General features: G+C 42.1%; 1 protein-coding gene across 1 annotated transcript; it reads left to right on the top strand.

Annotated features, from left to right (window-relative positions):
* The first annotated feature begins 6,671 nt into the window (after nucleotides 1–6,671).
* Nucleotides 6,672–17,796, top strand: LOC139536492 (odorant receptor 131-2-like). The gene is made up of 4 exons (XM_071337046.1): nucleotides 6,672–7,428; nucleotides 16,662–16,814; nucleotides 17,233–17,398; nucleotides 17,490–17,796. Exons 1-4 carry the CDS (start codon nucleotides 6,702–6,704, stop codon nucleotides 17,794–17,796), a joined length of 1,353 nt encoding a protein of 450 aa, XP_071193147.1. The 5' UTR covers nucleotides 6,672–6,701.
* Nucleotides 17,797–18,935: the final 1,139 nt, after the last annotated feature.

Below are 18,935 nucleotides of genomic sequence, written 5' to 3'. Positions count from 1 at the left end.
TTGGCACTGTAGTGTCTCACTCCTAGCCCTGTTTGAAACAATAATGTTACATTGAAATTAAGTAAATATTGTGCAAGAAAGAACAGATAAGCAAAGTCTCACTTTGCTAAGTGAATGTAACGTACATACCTCCGTGGCTACCACATGGTGCTGTGGTGAATACAATGCTGGGGCTGGCAATTGCACTAATTGAAACACACCAGATTAGCTACATGAATAAAGGTAATTTTTTTGTCCTCTAAATGTACATATAAGATTAGTCAAAGTTATTAGCTAGCCAGCTAAATCATATACAGTGGGGAGAACAAGTATTTGATACACTGCCGATTTTGCAGGTTTTCCTACTTACAAAGCATGTAGAGGTCTGTAATTTTTATCATAGGTACACTTCAACTGTGAGAGACGGAATCTAAAACAAAAATCCAGAAAATCACATTGTATGATTTTTAAATAATTAATTAGCATTTTATTGCATGACATAAGTATTTGATCACCTACCAACCAGTAAGAATTCCGGCTCTCACAGACCTGTTAGTTTTTCTTTAAGAAGCCCTCCTGTTCTCCACTCATTACCTGTATTAACTGCACCTGTTTGAACTCGTTACCTGTATAAAAGACACCTGTCCACACACAATCAAACAGATTCCAACCTCTCCACAATGGCCAAGACCAGAGAGCTGTGTAAGGACATCAGGGATAAAATTGTAGACCTGCACAAGGCTGGGATGGGCTACAGGACAATAGGCAAGCAGCTTGGTGAGAAGGCAACAACTGTTGGCGCAATTATTAGAAAATGGAAGAAGTTCAAGATGACGGTCAATCACCCTCGGTCTGGGGCTCCATGCAAGATTTCACCTCGTGGGGCATCAATGATCATGAGGAAGGTGAGGGATCAGCCCAGAACTACACGGCAGGACCTGGTCAATGACCTGAAGAGAGCTGGGACCACAGTCTCAAAGAAAACCATTAGTAACACACTACGCCGTCATGGATTAAAATCCTGCAGCGCACGCAAGGTCCCCCTGCTTAAGCCAGTGCATGTCCAGGCCCGTCTGAAGTTTGCCAATGACCATCTGGATGATCCAGAGGAGGAATGGGAGAAGGTCATGTGGTCTGATGAGACAAAAATAGAGCTTTTTGGTCTAACTCCACTCGCCGTGTTTGGAGGAAGAAGAAGTATGAGTACAACCCCAAGAACACCATCCCAACCGTGAAGCATGAAGGTGGAAACATCATTCTTTGGGGATGCTTTTCTGCAAAGGGGACAGGACGACTGCACCGTATTGAGGGGAGGATGGATGGGGCCATGTATCGCGAGATCTTGGCCAACAACCTCCTTCCCTCAGTAAGAGCATTGAAGATGGGTCGTGGCTGGGTCTTCCAGCATGACAACGACACGAAGCACACAGCCATGGCAACTAAGGAGTGGCTCCGTAAGAAGCATCTCAAGGTCCTGGAGTGGCCTAGCCAGTCTCCAGACCTGAACCCAATAGAAAATCTTTGGAGGGAGCTGAAAGTCCGTATTGCCCAGCGACAGCCCCGAAACCTGAAGGATCTGGAGAAGATCTGTAGGGAGGAGTGGGCCAAAATCCCTGCTGCAGTGTGTGCAAACCTAGTCAAGAACTACAGGAAACGTATGATCTCTGTAATTGCAAACAAAGGTTTCTGTACCAAATATTAAGTTCTGCTTTTCTGATGTATCAAATACTTATGTCATGCAATAAAATGCAAATTAATTACTTAAAAATCATACAATGTGATTTTCTGGATTTTCGTTTTAGATTCCGTCTCTCATAGTTGAAGTGTACCTATGATAAAAATTACAGACCTCTACATGCTTTGTAAGTAGGAAAACCTGCAAAATCGGCAGTGTATCAAATACTTGTTCTCCCCACTGTAACATTAGCAAACTAGCTATCTAGCTAAGTATCTTGGATTGCAAGGATACAATCAGATAGCAAACTAGCCAACATAGCAGCATTTATCATCATTCTCTAGCTAGCAACAGCCAACTTCATGTTTCTAACTAGCTAGCAAACGTTAGCAAGCTAGCCAAGTAACATTAACTAGCTAAACTAGCTAGCTAACTTGCGTCTTTATCCTCGTTGACATTACACACATACTACACACAAATGAAGGAAAGCAGTAACTTTGCTTACTTGAGCAAACAAACTTTGCATTCCAATTTGGTACATGAACAACTGAAAACAAGAAACATTTTCAAATGCTTTGGTTTAAAAAAAAAAGAAGAAAAAAAAGGTCTATTGTCTCTGGTGAACAATCCGCTCTAGCATGATACAAAATTTAGGCTAGCGAATTGTTGCTCCTTCTAGCTATATCAACTGAATGGGTGCCACTAGTGTATTATTTTTTCTGTATTTCAAAACGTTTGGTGGTGATAAATACAAACATTTGCACTGTTTTTTAGTTTCAAAAGCCTGTGTCATTTTCTTTTCCAAAAGGTACTGGCTACCATCAAGTATTGAAGACAGGTTTGAAAATTTGATGGTGGATGGTAAAAAAGATAACTATTCTGCTATTCGGCTTCTTCTGAGAGGTTTAACTTAAGAGGTGCCACCACCTACTGTACATAGTGATCAACAAGTGGCAATCAAGTGGGTGAAGCGGTTTAGGGACTGGTATTTATTGCTAGAAAGGAACCGTTTGGTTTGCCTGTTAATTCAAATGCATTCCAAGTGAATACCTCATGAAACTGGTTATGAGAATGCCAAGAGTGTGCAAAGTTGTCATCAAGGCAAAGGGTGGATACTTTGAAGAATCTCAAATCAAAAATATTTAGATTTGTTTAACACTTTTTTGGTTACTACATGATTCCATGTGTTATTTCACAGTTTTGATGTCTTCACTATTATTCTACAATGTTGACAATATTAAACATAAAGAAAAACCCCTGAAGGAGTAGGTTGTCCAAACTTTTGACTGGTACTGTATGTCCACATTGACTACAGCTCAACGTTCAACACCATAGTGCCCACAAAGCTCATCACTAAGCTAAGGACCCTGTGGCTAAACACCTTCCTCTGCAACTGGATCCTGGACTTCCTGATGGGCAGTAAGGGTAGGCAACAACACATCTGCTACGCTGATCCTCAACACGGGGGCCCCTCAGGGGTGCGTGCCTAGTCCCCTCCTGTGCTCCCTGTTCACCCACTACAGCGTGATCAAGCAAGACTCCAACACCGTCATTAAGTTTACTGATGACACAACAGTGTTAGGTCTGATCACCGACAACGATGAGACAGCCTATAGGGAGGTGGTCAGAGAACTGGCAGTGTAGTGCCAGGACAACAACCTCTCCCTCAATGTGAGCAAGACAAAGGAGCTGATCGTGGACTACTGGAAAAGGCAGGCCAAACAGGTCCCCATTAACATCAACGGGGCTGTGGTGGAGCGGGTCAAGAGTTCCAAGTTCCTTAGTGTCCACATCATCAACAAACTATCTTTTTTTTTTATACCTTTATTTAAACTAGGCATGGTCCAAACACACCAAGACCGTCTTGAAGAGGGCACGACAAAACCTTTTCCCCCTCAGGAGACTGAAAAGATTTGGCATGGGTCCCCAGATCTTCAAAAAGTTATACAGCTGCATCATCGAGATCATCCTGACCGGTTGCATCACCGCCTGGTATGGCAACTACTTGGCATCTGACCGTAAGGCGCTACAGAGAGTAGAACGTATGGCCCTTTACATCACTGGGTCCAAGCTTCCTGCCATCCATGACCTATATAATAGGTGGTGTCAGAGGAAAGCCCATAAAATTGTCAGAGACTCCAGTCACCCAAGTCATAGACTGTTTTCTCTGCCACCACACGGCAAGCGATACCGGAGCGCCAAGTCTAGGACCAAAAGGCTCCTTAACAGCTTCTACCCCCAAGCCATAAAACTGCTGAACAACGAATCAAATGGCCACCGGACTATTACATTGACCCCCCCCCCTCCATTTGTTTTGTACACTGCTGCTAATCTCTGTTTATTATATATGAATAGTCACTTCACCCTTTCCTAAATGTACAAATTACCTCAACTATCCTGTACCCCCGCACACTGACTCGGTACCGGTACCCCCTGTATATAGCCTCGCTATTGTTATGTTATTGTGTTACTTTTTACGTGGCTTCAGGACAAGTCTCTGAATGTCCTTGAGTGGCCCAGCCAGAGCCCGGACGTGAACCTGAATAGACATCTCTGGAGAGACCTGAAAATAGCTGTGCAGCGACTCTCCCCATACAACCTGACAGAGCTTGAGAGGATCTGCAAAGAAGAATGGGAGAAACTCCCCAAATACAGGTGTGCCAAGCTTGTAGCGTCATACCCAAGAAGACTCGAGGCTGTAATTGCGCCAAATGTTCTTCAGTGTACCTTCAGTGCCTTGAGAAAGTATTCACACCCCTTGACTTTTTCAAATTGTATTGTGTTACAGTCTGAATTTAAAATTGATAAAGAGATTTGTTTTGCCACTGGCCTACACACAATACCCCATAAAGTAGAAGAAAAAAAATCCAAAATGTTTACAAATTTATAAAAAATGAATAGCTGAAATGTTTTGAGTCATTAAGTATTCAACCACTTTGTTAATCTAAGCCTAAATAAGTTCTAGAGTAAAAATACAAGTCACATACGTTTCATGGACTCACTGTGTGTGGAATAATAGTGTTTGACATGATTTTTTTATGACTACCTCATCTCTGTATCCCACAAATACAATTATCTGTAAGATCCCTCAGTGGAGCAGTGAATTTCAAACACAGATGACAAAATACACTGCTTGCCTCCTCACATATTCCATGGCAAGTATTATTCCAAACACAGTTCAAACAACTATCTATATTTAGCCTTAATTGTTTTGCACATGTAGTTTGTTGTGCAACATTCCCAAGGTTATGCTTATCAGAGCCAATCTCTGGACATGCATTATGGATTGTTTTTTCTCTACTACCTCCTCGATGATGACATCGGAATCAAGTGTTTATAAGACAGCTCCTACCTGTTTGGTACCTATGCAACTAAAGTGGGAGGAGGTAAGTGGACATTTCTTGGAATGAAAGACTATACACATTTTCCTTCCACAGATACTAAGGTGAGGTGAAAGGTTGTTATTTGTGCTGTGTATGTTGAACACAGATTTACTTGCTATACAATTTGTGATTCAGTGAGAAAGCCATTTCCTTAAAGAAGCTCATTTAATATCAATCTAAGCATTTATGGTCTATTCATATGTACAAACAGGTATATACCAATCTGCTACATTATTCTGAATAACAAAGCTTTTCCTTTATGGCACAATATTAATTTTACTTCCTGAAAAGAATGTGACTTTCAGCATATACACCTGTAATTAGGTACTTTTTTGGCAGCTAAATATGTAATTTAGGCTGCGTTTACACAGGCAGACCAATTCTGATTTTTTTCCCCACAGTATTTGGTATTTTGACCAATCACATCCGAGCTGATCTGATTGGTCAAAATACCAATTGAAAAATATCAGAATTTGGCTGCCTGTGTAAACGCAGCCATTAATTCCAAATGTATAAAGCACAAAAAAATTGTATTCAGTGATATTCTAAATAGGTTCAACCCATTATATAAACAGTGGCACAGAAGGACTTAAAATGTATGATATGCATAGATTTCAATTTCATATGAATACTTAAAGGCTGTAATTTTTCCTCAATTATATGATTGTTGTGTGTGCAATCTGCAGTTAAAACAATAAAGCATTTACCCCACCACTGTTTCAGTAAGAGGGAGGGATGTTAACCTGTACTGCAATGCAGTAAAAAACATTTGCTTTAACATACACTGCGTTACTTGGATTATTGTTATGACTGCTAATGAACTTGGCGCTTTGTGTCACTTTGCAAAATAGTTTGACATTAACAGCAATGTACTGTACCTTGCTGCAGTGAGACCTTTTGAAAAAGTAACTTTGTAATGCCAAGAACTGTATTCCTTGAAGCAAGTATTCAAAGCTGTCGTATTCTTAGTCCAAAACTTCTGTGTTCTTTAGGACAGGCTTGTAACATGTACGCTGGGAGTCGGGAAGCAAGTTCAGGGAGTGACTTTTAATAAATAACAAGGAACAAAACAAAGAAACACGAGTAGCATACAGACATGAAACAACGAAACAGAAACAAATACACCTAGGGAAAGAACCAAAGGGAATGACATACGTGACAACGCGTATGTATTGTCAACATTTATGCTCTGTATTGGCTGTAAAAAAAAAAGCACTCATACTAGTTTCCACTTCAATGTTCAATGTTTATTTAGCCTATGTTAGGCATAGTGATTAAAAACATCACAGAATTTGTACAGTTTTGTATATAGACATGACATTTCAAACTGTTTGGACTGACCAATGAGGTGACATTCTGTGGTTATTTTACTACCACATGTTGTAAAATGTATTCAAGGATTTTCCAATCTCATCCCTCGCTCTCTCTTTCTTTCTCTCTGTGTTCCCAGCCTAGGAACAATGAACTCATCGGCCGGTCCACTAGGAAATATGAGCTATGCCCTGCAGATATTTGAGAGAGACACGTTCACCACTGCCTTCGTGAAGAACCTGATCGTGGTGCTGGTGTGGTTCAGCCTCAGCTACATCAACAGCATCGTGGTGGCCACTTTCTTCAGGAACCGTGTGTTCTACGGGAACCCGCGCTACATCCTCTTCATCCACATGGTCATCAACGACGCCATTCAGCTCACTGTCACCATCACCCTGTTCGTGCTGAGCTACATATTCTACACCATTAACGTGTCCTTCTGCTGCTTCTTCATCCTTGTGGCTGTCTTTACCACCAGGACCTCCCCAGTCAACCTAGCTAGCATGGCCATTGAGCGCTATATCTCCATCTGCAACCCCCTCCGCCACGCTCAGATCTGCACGGCACGCCGCACCTACACCCTTATTGGCTTCATCTGGTTCATCTGTGTGGTGCCCGACATCACCGACCTTTTTGTGACCATGGCCACTGAGTCTATGAGCTTCTTCCACACACGCGTGTTCTGTCTGAGGCAGAACGTCTTCAAGGACCCCATTCTGACCTACAAGAGGCAAGCCTTCGACACCATCTACTTCTCCTGTGTCTTCCTCACGCTGGTCTACACCTACCTGCGGATCCTGTTCGTTGCCAGGGTTCTGTCCTCAGAGAAGCAGTCTGCCCAGCGGGCCAGGAACACCATCCTGCTCCACGGAGGGCAGCTCCTCATGTGCATGCTGTCCTACATCTCCCCCACCGTGGAGACTGTCTTGCGTTTCATCTTACCCGGACACATCCTGGAGATTCGCTTTGCAAATTACCTTATCGTCTATATCCTCCCCAGGTTCCTCAGCCCCATCATCTATGGCGTCCGGGACAAGGAGTTCCGGAAGTATCTGAAAAGGTATTTTGTTAGTGACCGGTGTAAGGGGATGTCGCATCGAGTGAATCATAGTGAAAAGGGAGAAAATAAAGCAGGTTAAAATAAAAAGTAGTTAGTGATACAATTTACAGTATATGATAAATGTTTAAAAATATTAAAGTAAAAGGAATTGCACTGTATTGTAAATACATACTTTGTATTACTTTTTTGTATAGGAATAGAATTATGATTTGTTAATAAACTAAATGCATTCATCAGAGGTACTATATCAATGAGTTTACACTAGAAACACTATAAATAAATAATGATTATTTGAATTGTGAAATACTGATTCAGTACTTCACTTGTTGTTTTTACCATTGCACAATGCGGAATTTAACATCTCTCAAGTTCTCTATGATAGAAAAAACATTCTATTTGACCAAGAAGATTTTGTTAAAATAATGTAAGAATCCAAAATTGCGAGTCACTTGCGATGAACAAGAAAAATTTCAATCTTGAGGTAGTTTGTTAAAATCGAAAATTGCGTAGTCATTTTTGGGGGGATGTTTCACTGCTATTGATCCCACAGCATAATATCTTTGGATTGTATCTAGAGAAAAGTTTGGCTCATTTAAAATAGCTTTCCCTAAACAATATACCAGTACTGTAGTTTTATAGCTTGAGAGACAATGCATATGAATACACATGCAATTGTCAGTGTGTGGATAACTACATATAGTTACATCAGCAGCATACCACCCTGCACCCCACTGCTGGCTTGGCTCTGAAGCTAAGCAGGGTTGGTCCTGGTTGGATCCTGGATGGGATACCAGATGCTGTTAGAGGGCCAGTAGGAGGCACTCTTTCCTCTGGTCAAACAAAATATCCCAATTCCCCATGGCAGTGATTAGGGACATTGCCCTGTGTATGGCGCTGTCTTTCAGATGGCACGTTAAACGGGTGTCCTGACTCTGTGGTCATTAATGATCCCATGGCACTTATCGTAAGAGTAGGGGTGTTAACCTCGGTGTCCTAGCTAAATTCCTAATATGGCCACCTAATCATCCCCAGCTTCTAATTGGCTCATTCATCCCCCTTCCTCTCCCCTGCAACTATTCCCCAGGTCATTGCTGTAAATGAGAATGTTCTCAGTCAACTTACCTTGTAAAATAAGGGTTAAATTAACTGAACATGTACAGTGCCTTCAGAAAGTGTTCACACCCATTGAATTTTTCCACATTTTTTTGTGTTACTTATCTGCACACACAATACCCCATAATGTCAAAGTGTAATTTCATTTTTTTTAACAAATTAATAACAAAATGAAAAGCTGAAATGTGTGGAGTCATTAAGTATTCAACCCCCTTTTGATGACACACCTAAATAACTTCAGGAGTAAACATTTTCTTAACAAGTGACATAAATTGCATGGACTCACTGTATGTGCAATAATAGGGTTCAACATGATTTTTGAATGACTACAGTGGTTCCTCCTTTAAAAGTTGCGTCATACTATGGCATGTCATTTAATTGTCAGCCATTTTTCTGTTAATTCAATTAGTGCTAGTTTGACCACCAGAGGGCATCTCTGAGAAGCATTTGATAGTCTTCCATATTGTTATTACCAGAGACGGGGAGGGCACGCAAGAGACCGGGGTTCAATTACCTGACGGGGAGGAATGAGTAGGCTATCCTTGTAAATAAGAACTTGTTCTTAACTGATTCCATATGTGTTATTTCATAGTTGTGATGTCTTCACTATTATTCTACAATGTAGAAAATAGTAAAAATAAAGGAAAATCCTGGAATGAGTAGGTGTGTCCAAACTTTTGACTCGTACTTGCTTAATTAACTTTATTAATATTATGGTGTTTCTATTCCAAGAAAAATGAAAAACCTTCTGGGTTTCCATTAGGATGGAACAGAAAATATGGCGCTGTACAACGTGAAGGTCGGCAGTACAGTACTGGGCTATTTAGCTAAAGAATCCCTGTGTCGTGTGGACAGGAGACCGGGGTTCAATCCCCCAATGAGGAGGAAGGAGTAGGCTGTCCTTGTAAATAAGAATTTGTTCTTAACTGATTCCTTATGTGTTATTTCATAGTTGTGATGTCTTCACTATTATTCTACAATGTAGAGAATAGTAAAATATAGAAAAATCCTGGAATGAGTTGGTGTGTCCAAACTTTTGACTGGAACTTGCTTAATTAATTTGCAGATCGGACGGGAGACCAGGGTTCAATTCCCCGACGGGGAGGAAGAATGACGGGAATAATCAAGTCAATAAACGTTGGGTAGTTAGATAGCCTATAGTTAATATGCTGTCAAGTTTGATGTAAAACTACCAACGTTAGGTAGATCGCTTACATACTGCTGTAATGATATGCTATGTGGTTCGTAAGGACAGCGTATTTAACAAATTGTCAGCCAACATAACGTGTAAGGTAATTTATTTGAAAAGTCATTACTTTATTACATTGAGTATCAAGCTACCGCGAGGACGCGCTCTATTGACTCTGCTGCTTGAGCACGCTTTTGTTGCACAGTCGATAGCGCGCTGGACTTCGGGCAAGAAAGTTGAGGGTTCGAAACCTGCTCCCTGCTTGTTTCATTCGAAGTCGTGCACAATTATCAGTTTATTATTTGGTTTATATTGCCCATTCATTGTCAGTTAGAGACACAGTAGTGCATTGGGACCCAAAAGCATAATCAGTGCTGTAACTCCCCCTTGGTCATTAGAGCAAATCTGGTCTGTGATAAGACGGGGGGTTTTCACACCTAGCTCGGCTATTAGACTATTCTTTAGTAAAGGTTGAATAGTCTATTGTTCAGCTATTAGCCCCACTCCCCAACTAGCAACAAATTGATGTATTTTTGTCCAGAGCAAAACTTTTTTTTTTTTCAATCAAAAATATTTGTTCTGAAAGCAAAAATGAGGCTTTAAAGTAATCATTTTTTTTGCAATCAAATATTTTGTAATAGAGCGCAAAACTGCATTTTATTTGCCATAAAATATTTAGAGAACAACATTTTTATTTGAAAACAAAACAAAAACCACCCTCCATTTTGGCCATTTTTTGAGTGTCAGTTTGGCTACAACCAATACTGTTCAGCCTTTTTTTCCAACACAAGGGAAGTCATAGCAGACCTACGAAGGACTGTGTGATGATGGCATCTCAGGTAAGCAGCACTGGGAGTTCTTCCGTCCAACTTCTACATAGCTAGTAGTTAGCTCCTATGATTTAGTGTCAGTTCATAACATTCTACTATATTACATAGATACATACATACTGTAGAATGATAAATCATGCAATTATTATTCTCAAGCTAACCAAAAACATTTAGCTACGAATGCCTGTTCTCACTATTTTCAGTTCAATTCATCTAACTTTCTTTCATGGCAACTCATAAGTAGGCCATGTCCTATTTGTTTCATAGTCGATGTATAATCATATTTCATGACAGTATAACGGTAAGCTTTTTTTTACAGAAGGATGAAAGAACACAATATGTCTGTCAGGGAATGCTATTCTGATATGTCAGATGAAGAGTTAGACCAGAAAGTCAGGACCATTAAAGCAAGGATGTCCCATGTGGGCTTTAGAATGGTCTCCAAACAATGGGCCCTCGTGTACAATGGCGAAGAGTTAGGGAGTCTTTGCAGCGTACAGATGGTGCAGGTATCATTGCCAGAATGATCCAGCTTTGTTGCATTGCTCGGCAAAAATACTCTGTTCCTGCTCCCACTGTATGCATATTGCATATTTCCCATCACCTAATGAACAACCACAATACTAGTCTGGTATTAAGCTTTTTGTGCTGTATTGAAGTATCCTGAAAATGACATCTGCTGCTTTAGATTGAATAGTCATATCTCAGTTATTGTTTTCATATCTACAAAAAAAATAGCTCAAGATCAAGGGGTCAAAAATGTAGATATTGCCAGATGTATGTTCACTGTCCAAGGAATAGGCCGTAGAAGCTTTATTGCTGGAAAAAGCCTGTCTTGTTGTACATGGAACCTGTCTCACATGCATTAATTTAAAAAAACTTAAGATGTCAGCTGCTAATTTTAAGATTTATACCACATAAACACTCATTCTCACTGGACTATCAAGCCCCTGTTGCTGCTAAATTTATCGCCACTAATACAGATTTGTTTCTTTTGAGCATTCCTTATTCAGCAGGTGGAGGACCTGCTTTATCAGGAGGATAATCTGGAATCTGGAAACACTGACAATGGGGTCATTGTTCCTGACATCCCATACTCCCTGTCTACTGAGAATCTTGCTGTGCTGCAACGTCAAGTGAACCCTGCAGTACCACTGACTCCTCATCTTTTGGTCAGGACATATACATGCGTGCTCTTCGATTAGTTATGAGTCTCCAGCCTTTTTAGGTGCAGTCCTTCTACACTATATACACTACACTATTATATCCCCAGTGCCACTCTTGATAATGGCAAACATTAGCATTTTTTGGAGGAGGGTGAAAGGATAACAGGCCCAGCTGTCAAAGTGAGGCTATTCTGAATAGAGCAGGTACTTTTGTGAAGTCTATTTCTTGTCAGGTTTTCTGTCCTCAGATTTTGTAAGCTCGCAACTTTTAAAGGAGGAACCACTGTACCTCACCTCTGTACCCCACAATACATGGACAATTAATTATGATCTAACAATTCACAACAATTCACACAACCTAAAAGTTAAATAATGGAATTAAGGAATATATCAATATTAGGATGAGCAATGTCAGAGTGGTATAGACTAAATACAGTAGAATGGAAGACAGTATATACACATATGAGATGAGTAAAGCAAAAATATGTAAACAGTATTAAAGTGACTAGTGTTCCATTATTAAAGTGGCCAGTGATTTCAAGTCTATATATATGGGGCAGCAGCCTCTAAAGTGCAGGATTACGTAACCGGCTGGAAGCTTCCTAGTGATGGTTATTTAACAGTCTGATGGCCTTGAGATAGAAGTTGTTTTTCAGTCTCTCGGTCCCAGCTTTGATGGACCTGTACTGACCTCGCCTTCTGGATGATAGTGAGGTGAACAGGCCGTGGCTCGGATGGTTGATGTCCTTGATAATCTTTTTGGCTTTCCTTTGATATCGGGTGCTGTAGGTGTCCTGGAGGGCAGGTAGTTTGCTGCACCACCTGCAGTTGCGGGCGGTGCAGTTGCCGTACCAGGCAGTGATACAGCCAACAGGATAATCTCAAATGTGTGTCTGTAAAAGTTTGTGAGGGTTGTAAGTGCCAAGCCAAATTTCTTCAGCCTCCTGAGGTTGAAGAGGCGCTGTTGCACCTTCTTCACCACACTGTCTGTGTGGGTGGACCATTTAAGATCATCAGTGGTGTGTACGCAGAGAAACTTGAAGCTTTCCACATGCTCGACTGCTGTCCCGTCGATGTGGATAGGGGCGTGCTCCCTCTGCGATTTAATGAAGTCCATGATCAGCTCCTTTGTTTTGTCGACATTGAGTGAGAGGTTATTATCCTTGCACCACACTCCCATGGGCCCTTACCTCCTCTCTGTAGGCTGTCTTGTCATTGTTGGTAATCAGGCCTACTACTATTGTGTCATCTGCAAACTTGATGATTGAGTTGGAGGCGTGCGTGGCCACGCAGTCATGGGTGAACAGGGAGTACAGGAGGGCACGCACTCTTGCTGAGCACGCACTCTTGTGGGGCCCCAGTGTTGAGGATCAGCAAAGTAAAGGTGTTGTTTCATACCTTCACCACCTGGAGGCGGCCCATCAGGAAGTCCAGGACCCAGTTCAGACCCAGGGCCCCAAGCGTAATGATGAGCTTGGAGGGTACTATGGTGTTGAATGCTGAGCTAACAAATTCTTATTTACAATGACGGTAAGAAAGTGTGCCATGCGATGCCACCCCCAAAACGGGCGAAGAAGGTGTTTAGCTTTTCCGGAAGCAAGACGTCGGTGTCCGCGATGTGGCTTGTTTTCTTTGTTTCTTTGTTTCTTTGTTGTCCAAGATTGTCGGAAGACCCTGCCACATACGTCTAGTGTCTGAGCCATTGAATTGTGACTCATCTTTGTCTCTATACTGACATTTTGCCTGATTGATTGGCTTACGGAGGGAATAACTACACTGTTTGTATTCGGCCATATTCCCAGTCACCTTGCCATGGTTAAATGAGCTTTCAGCTTTGCGTGAATTCTACCATCTATCCACGGGGGAGCGCTTTGTCTGCATTTCGAAAAGCTGAGTAGCAGTGTCCTAATGTTTTCTCAGTGTGAGTGCTACAGTCAATGTGTTGGTATAACTTTGGTAGCGATTTCCTCAAATTTGCTTTGTTAAAATCCCCAGCTACAATAAATGTGGTGTTAGGATATGTAGTTTCAAGTTTGCATAAAGTCTGGTGAAGTTCTTTGAGGGCCTTCGTGGTATCGGCTTGAGGGGGAATATACACAGTTGTGACTGTAACCGAAGAGAATTATCTTGGGAGGTAATACCACTCATGGTTATAATACGGTCAGCATTTGATTGTGAGGTCGGGTGAACAAAAGGACTTGAGTTTCTGTATGTTATCACAATCACGCCATGAGTGGTTAATCATGAAATATACACCCCCGCATTTTTTCTTCACGGAGAGTTCTTTATTCCTGTCTGCGCGATATACTGAGAATCCAGCTGGCTGAATGGACTCTGCCGGCTGTGTTTTGGATCAGCCTCGGAAATCAGTTCAATTGCCCTGGGGGTTACGAACAAAGGATCCAATTCGGGAAAGTCGTATTCCTGGTTGTAATGTTGGTGAGTTACCGCCGCTCTGATATCCAAAAGTTAATTCCGGTTGTATGTAATAAAATAAAACAATTCCTGGGCTAGTAATGTAAGAAATAACACACAAAAAAATGAAATACTGCAAAGTTGCTTAGGAGTTAGAAGCAGAGCTGACCTATCTGTTGGCGCCATCTTTCCCAATCACCCTCCATTTGGCAAATCTGACTATAACTCTATCCTCCTGATTCATGCGTACAAGCAAAACTCAAACGGGAAGTACCAGTGACACGCTCAATACCAAAGTTGTCCGATGAAGCAGATGCTAAGCTACAGGACTGTTTTGCTAGCAAAGACTTGAATATGTTCTGGGATTCATTCGATGGCATTGAGGAGTATATCACATCAGTCACCGGCATCATTAATAAGTAAATCGACAACGTCATCCCCACAGCTTCCCATACATACAGTTGAAGTCGGAAGTTTACATACACTTAGGTTGGAGTCATTAAAACTAGTTTTTCAACAACTCCACAAATGTTTTCTTAACAAACTATAGTTTTGGCAAGTCGGTTAGGACATTTACTTTGTGCATGACACAAGTAATTTTTCCAACAATTGTTTACAGACAGATTATTTCACTTATAATTCACTGTATCACAATTCCAGTGGGTCAGAAGTTTACATACACTAAGTTGACTGTGCCTTTAAACAGCCTGGAAAGGCCTTACTTCAAACTCAGTGCCTCTTTGCTTGACATCATGGGAAAATCTAAAGAAATCAGCCAAGACCTCAGAAAACAATTGTAGACCTCCACAAGTCTGGTTCATCCTTGGGAGCAATTTCCAAACGCCTGAAGGTACCACGTTCATTTGTACAAACAAAAGAACGCAAGTATAAACCCCATGGGACCACGCAGCCGTCATTCTGCAAAGGAAGGAGATGCGTTCTGTCTCCTAGAGATAAAAGTACCTTGGTGCGAAAAGTGCAAATCAATCCCAGAACAACAGCAAAGGACCTTGTGAAGATGCTGGAGGAAACGGGTACAAAAGTATCTATATCCACAGGAAAATGAGTCCTATATCGACGTAACCTGAAAGGCCGCTCAGCGAGGAAGAAGCCACTGCTCCAAAACCACCTTAAAAAAGCCAGACTACGGTTTGCAACTGCACATGGGGACAAAGATCGTACTTTTTGGGGAAATGTCCTCTGGTCTGATGAAACAAAAATAGAACAGTTTGGCCATAATGACCATTGTTATGTTTGGAGGAAAAAGGGAGATGCTTGCAAGCCGTAGAACACCATCCCAACCGTGAAGCACTGGTGTGGCAGCATCATGTTGCGGCGGTGCTTTGCTGCAGGAGGGACTGGTGCACCTCACAAATAGATGGCAACATGAGGAGGTAAAATTATGTGGATATATTGAAGCAACATCTGAAGACATCAGTCAGGAAGATAAAGCTTGGTTGCAAATGGGTCTTCCAAATGGACAATGACCCCAAGCATATTTCCAAAGTTGTGGCTTTGGACAACAAAGTCAATGTATTGGAGTGGCCATCACAAAGCCCTGACCTCAATCCTATTGAAAATGTGTGGGCAGAACTGAAAAAGCATGTGCGAGCAAGGAGGCCTACAAACCTCATTCAGTTACACCAGCTCTGTCAGGAGGAATGGGCCAAAATTCACCCAACTTATTGGGAAGCTTGTGGAAGGCTACCCGAAATGTTTGACCCAATTTAAACAATTTAAAGGCAATGCTACCTAATACTAATTGAGTGTATGTCAACTTCTGACCCACTGGGAATGTGATAAAATAAATAAAAGCTGAAATAAATCATTCTCTCTACTATTATTCTGATATTTGACTTTCTTAAAATAAAGTGGTGATCGTAACTGACCTAAGACAGGGAATTTGTACTTGGATTAAATGTCAGGAGTTGTGAAAAACTGAGTTTAAATGTATTTGGCTAAGGTGTATGTAAACTTCCGACTTCAACTGTACATATCCTAACCAGAAGCCATGGATTACAGGCAACATCCTCACTAAGCTAAAGGCTAGAGCTCCGGAAACTTGTAAGAAATCCCGCTAAGCCCTCCGATGAAGGGCTAAGATCGAATCCTACTACACCAGATCTGACGCTCGTCGGATGTGGCAGGGCTTGCAAACTACAGTATCACAGATTACAAAGAGAATCCCAGCCGCGAGCTGCCCAGTTACACGATGCCACCAGACGAGTTAAATTCCTTCTAAGCTCGTTTTGAGGCAAGCAACACTGAAACATGCATGAGAGTACCAGGTGTTCTGAATGACTACCCACCCATAGCACTCACATCTGTAGCCATGACATTCTTTGAAAGGTTGTTCATGTCTCATGTCAGCATCTGCATCCCAGAAACCCTGGACCAACTCCAATTCGCATGACACCCTAACAGATCCACAGACGATGCAATCTCTACTGCACTCCACACTGACCTTTCCCACCTGGGTGAAAGGAACACATATGTGAGAGTGCTGTTCATTGACTACAGCTCATCGTTCAACACCATAGTGCTCTGCAAGCTCATCACTAAGCTTAGGACCCTGGGACTGAACACCTCCCTCTGCTACTGGATCCTCGACTTCCTGACAGGATGCCCCCAGGTGCTAAGGGTAGACAACAACACATCCGCCACGCTGACCCTCAACACGGGGTCCCCTCAGGGTTGCGTGCTTATTCCCCTCCCTGTTCACCCACGACTGCATGGCCATGCATGACTCCAACACCATCATTAAGTTTGCCGACGACACAGCGGTGATAGGCCTGATCACCAATGACGACAACTACTGTGATTATTATTATTTGACCATGCTGGTCATTTATGAACATTTGAACATCTTGGCCATGTTCTGTTATAATCTCCACCCGGCACAGCCAGAAGAGGACTGGCCACCCCTCATAGCCTGGTTCCTCTCTCCTTCTTCCTAGGTTTTGGCCTTTCTAGGGAGTTTTTCCTAGCCACAGTGCTTCTACACCTGCATTGCTGGCTGTTTGGGGTTTTATGCTGGGTTTCTGTACAGCACTTTGAGATATCAGATGATGTAAGAAGGGCTATATAAATACATTTGATTTGATTTGACAGCCTATAGGGAGGAGGTCAGAGACCTGTCATTGTGGTGTCAGGGCAACAACCTCTCCCTCAACATGAGCAAGACAAAGGAGCTGATCGTGGACTACAGGAAAAGGAGGGCCGAAAACATCTCCATTCACATTGATGTGGCTGTAGTGGAGCTGGTTGAGAGCTTCAAGTTCCTTGGTGTCCAAATCACTAGGGACATATCATGGTCCAAACACACCAACAGTCGTGAGGAGGGCACAAAAATGCCTTCTCCCCCTCAGGAGGCTGAAAAGATTTGGCATGGGACCTCAGATCCTCAAAAGGTTTTACAGTTGCACCATCGAGAGCATCCTGACTGGCTGCATCACCGCTTGGTATGGCAACTGCTCGGCATCCGACCGTAAGGCGCTAGAAAGGGTAGTACATACGGCCCAGTACATCACTGGGGCCGAACTCCCTGCCATCCAGAACCTCTATACCAGGCAGTGTCAGAGGAAGGCCCTAAAAAAATTTAAAGACTCCATTCACCCAAGTCATAGACTGTTCTCTTTGCTACCGCATGGCAAGTGGTACCAGAACGCCAAGTAGGAGACCAAAAGGCTCCTTAACAGCTTCTACACCCGAGCCACAAGATTGCTGAACAGTTAATCAAATGGTTACCCAGACTATTTGCATTGACCGCCTTATTTTTTTCTTATTTATTCATATTCTTTGCACTGACTCTCTTGCACAGGCTCGATGTACTGGACTCTAACCACACACTCACACATACTATACTGACACTCCAACACACGGGCACACACATTTCAATATTTTACCTTGACTACCCCGTACTTGGTACCGGTACCCCTTGTATACACTCCTTAATGTTATTTTATTGTGTTATTATTTTTTATTTAATTTATTTAGCAAATTTCTTACTTTTTAAAAACTCTGCATTGTCTGGGACAGAGTAGGAGGCCGTTCAATTTGGGCACCAATTCATCCAAAAGTGAAAATGCTGCCCCCTATCCCTAAAAAGTTAAGTGCCCGTAAGTACGCATTTCACAGTAAGGTCTACTGTAATGTAGATGCTGGGAGTCAGGAAGCAGGTGCAGTTGGAGAGTTTAATAAACAATACAAAAACAGGAGTCGTGTCGGGACATGGAAACAGAGTCAATAACACCTGAGGGGAAATAACAACCGAGTGCTATATATATGGGGAGTAATCAGGAAGGTGATAGTGTCCAGGTGTGCATGATGATGAGGCGCAAGTGTGCGTAATAATGGGTAGCAAGGGCCCGTAGATAGTAAACCGGGATGTCAAACCCTGGAGGGGAGGAGCAGGAGTAGACGTGATGCCACCTGTTGTATTCAGCGCATGTAACAAATAAAACAGTTTAACACACAATCCATGTCTCAAGGCTTAAAAACAATTATTTAACATGTCTCCTCCCCTTCATCTACACTGATTGAAGTGGATTACACAAGTGACATCAATAAGGGATCATAGCCTTCACCTGGATTCACCTGGTCAGTCTATGTCATGTGTATAGCTCGACATGTAAACAATGTATGAATTTAGCTATTCTCTCATTCAGCTGACAGATGCCCATAAAGCCAGGAATTCCATCATACTGTAGGCCTACGGCTGTACTGGCAATGCATGCCATATGATAAGCCGCAAAATGGATTCACATACACTATATTTGCAAACGTATGTGGACACCCCTTCAAATTAGTGGATT

The sequence above is a fragment of the Salvelinus alpinus genome, chromosome 12 (genome assembly GCF_045679555.1).
Source record: "Salvelinus alpinus chromosome 12, SLU_Salpinus.1, whole genome shotgun sequence".
In the NCBI taxonomy this organism is placed as follows: Eukaryota; Metazoa; Chordata; class Actinopteri; order Salmoniformes; family Salmonidae; genus Salvelinus; species Salvelinus alpinus.
The sequence above is the reverse complement of the archived record's forward strand: the minus strand, read 5'-3'. Positions and strand labels throughout refer to the sequence as shown.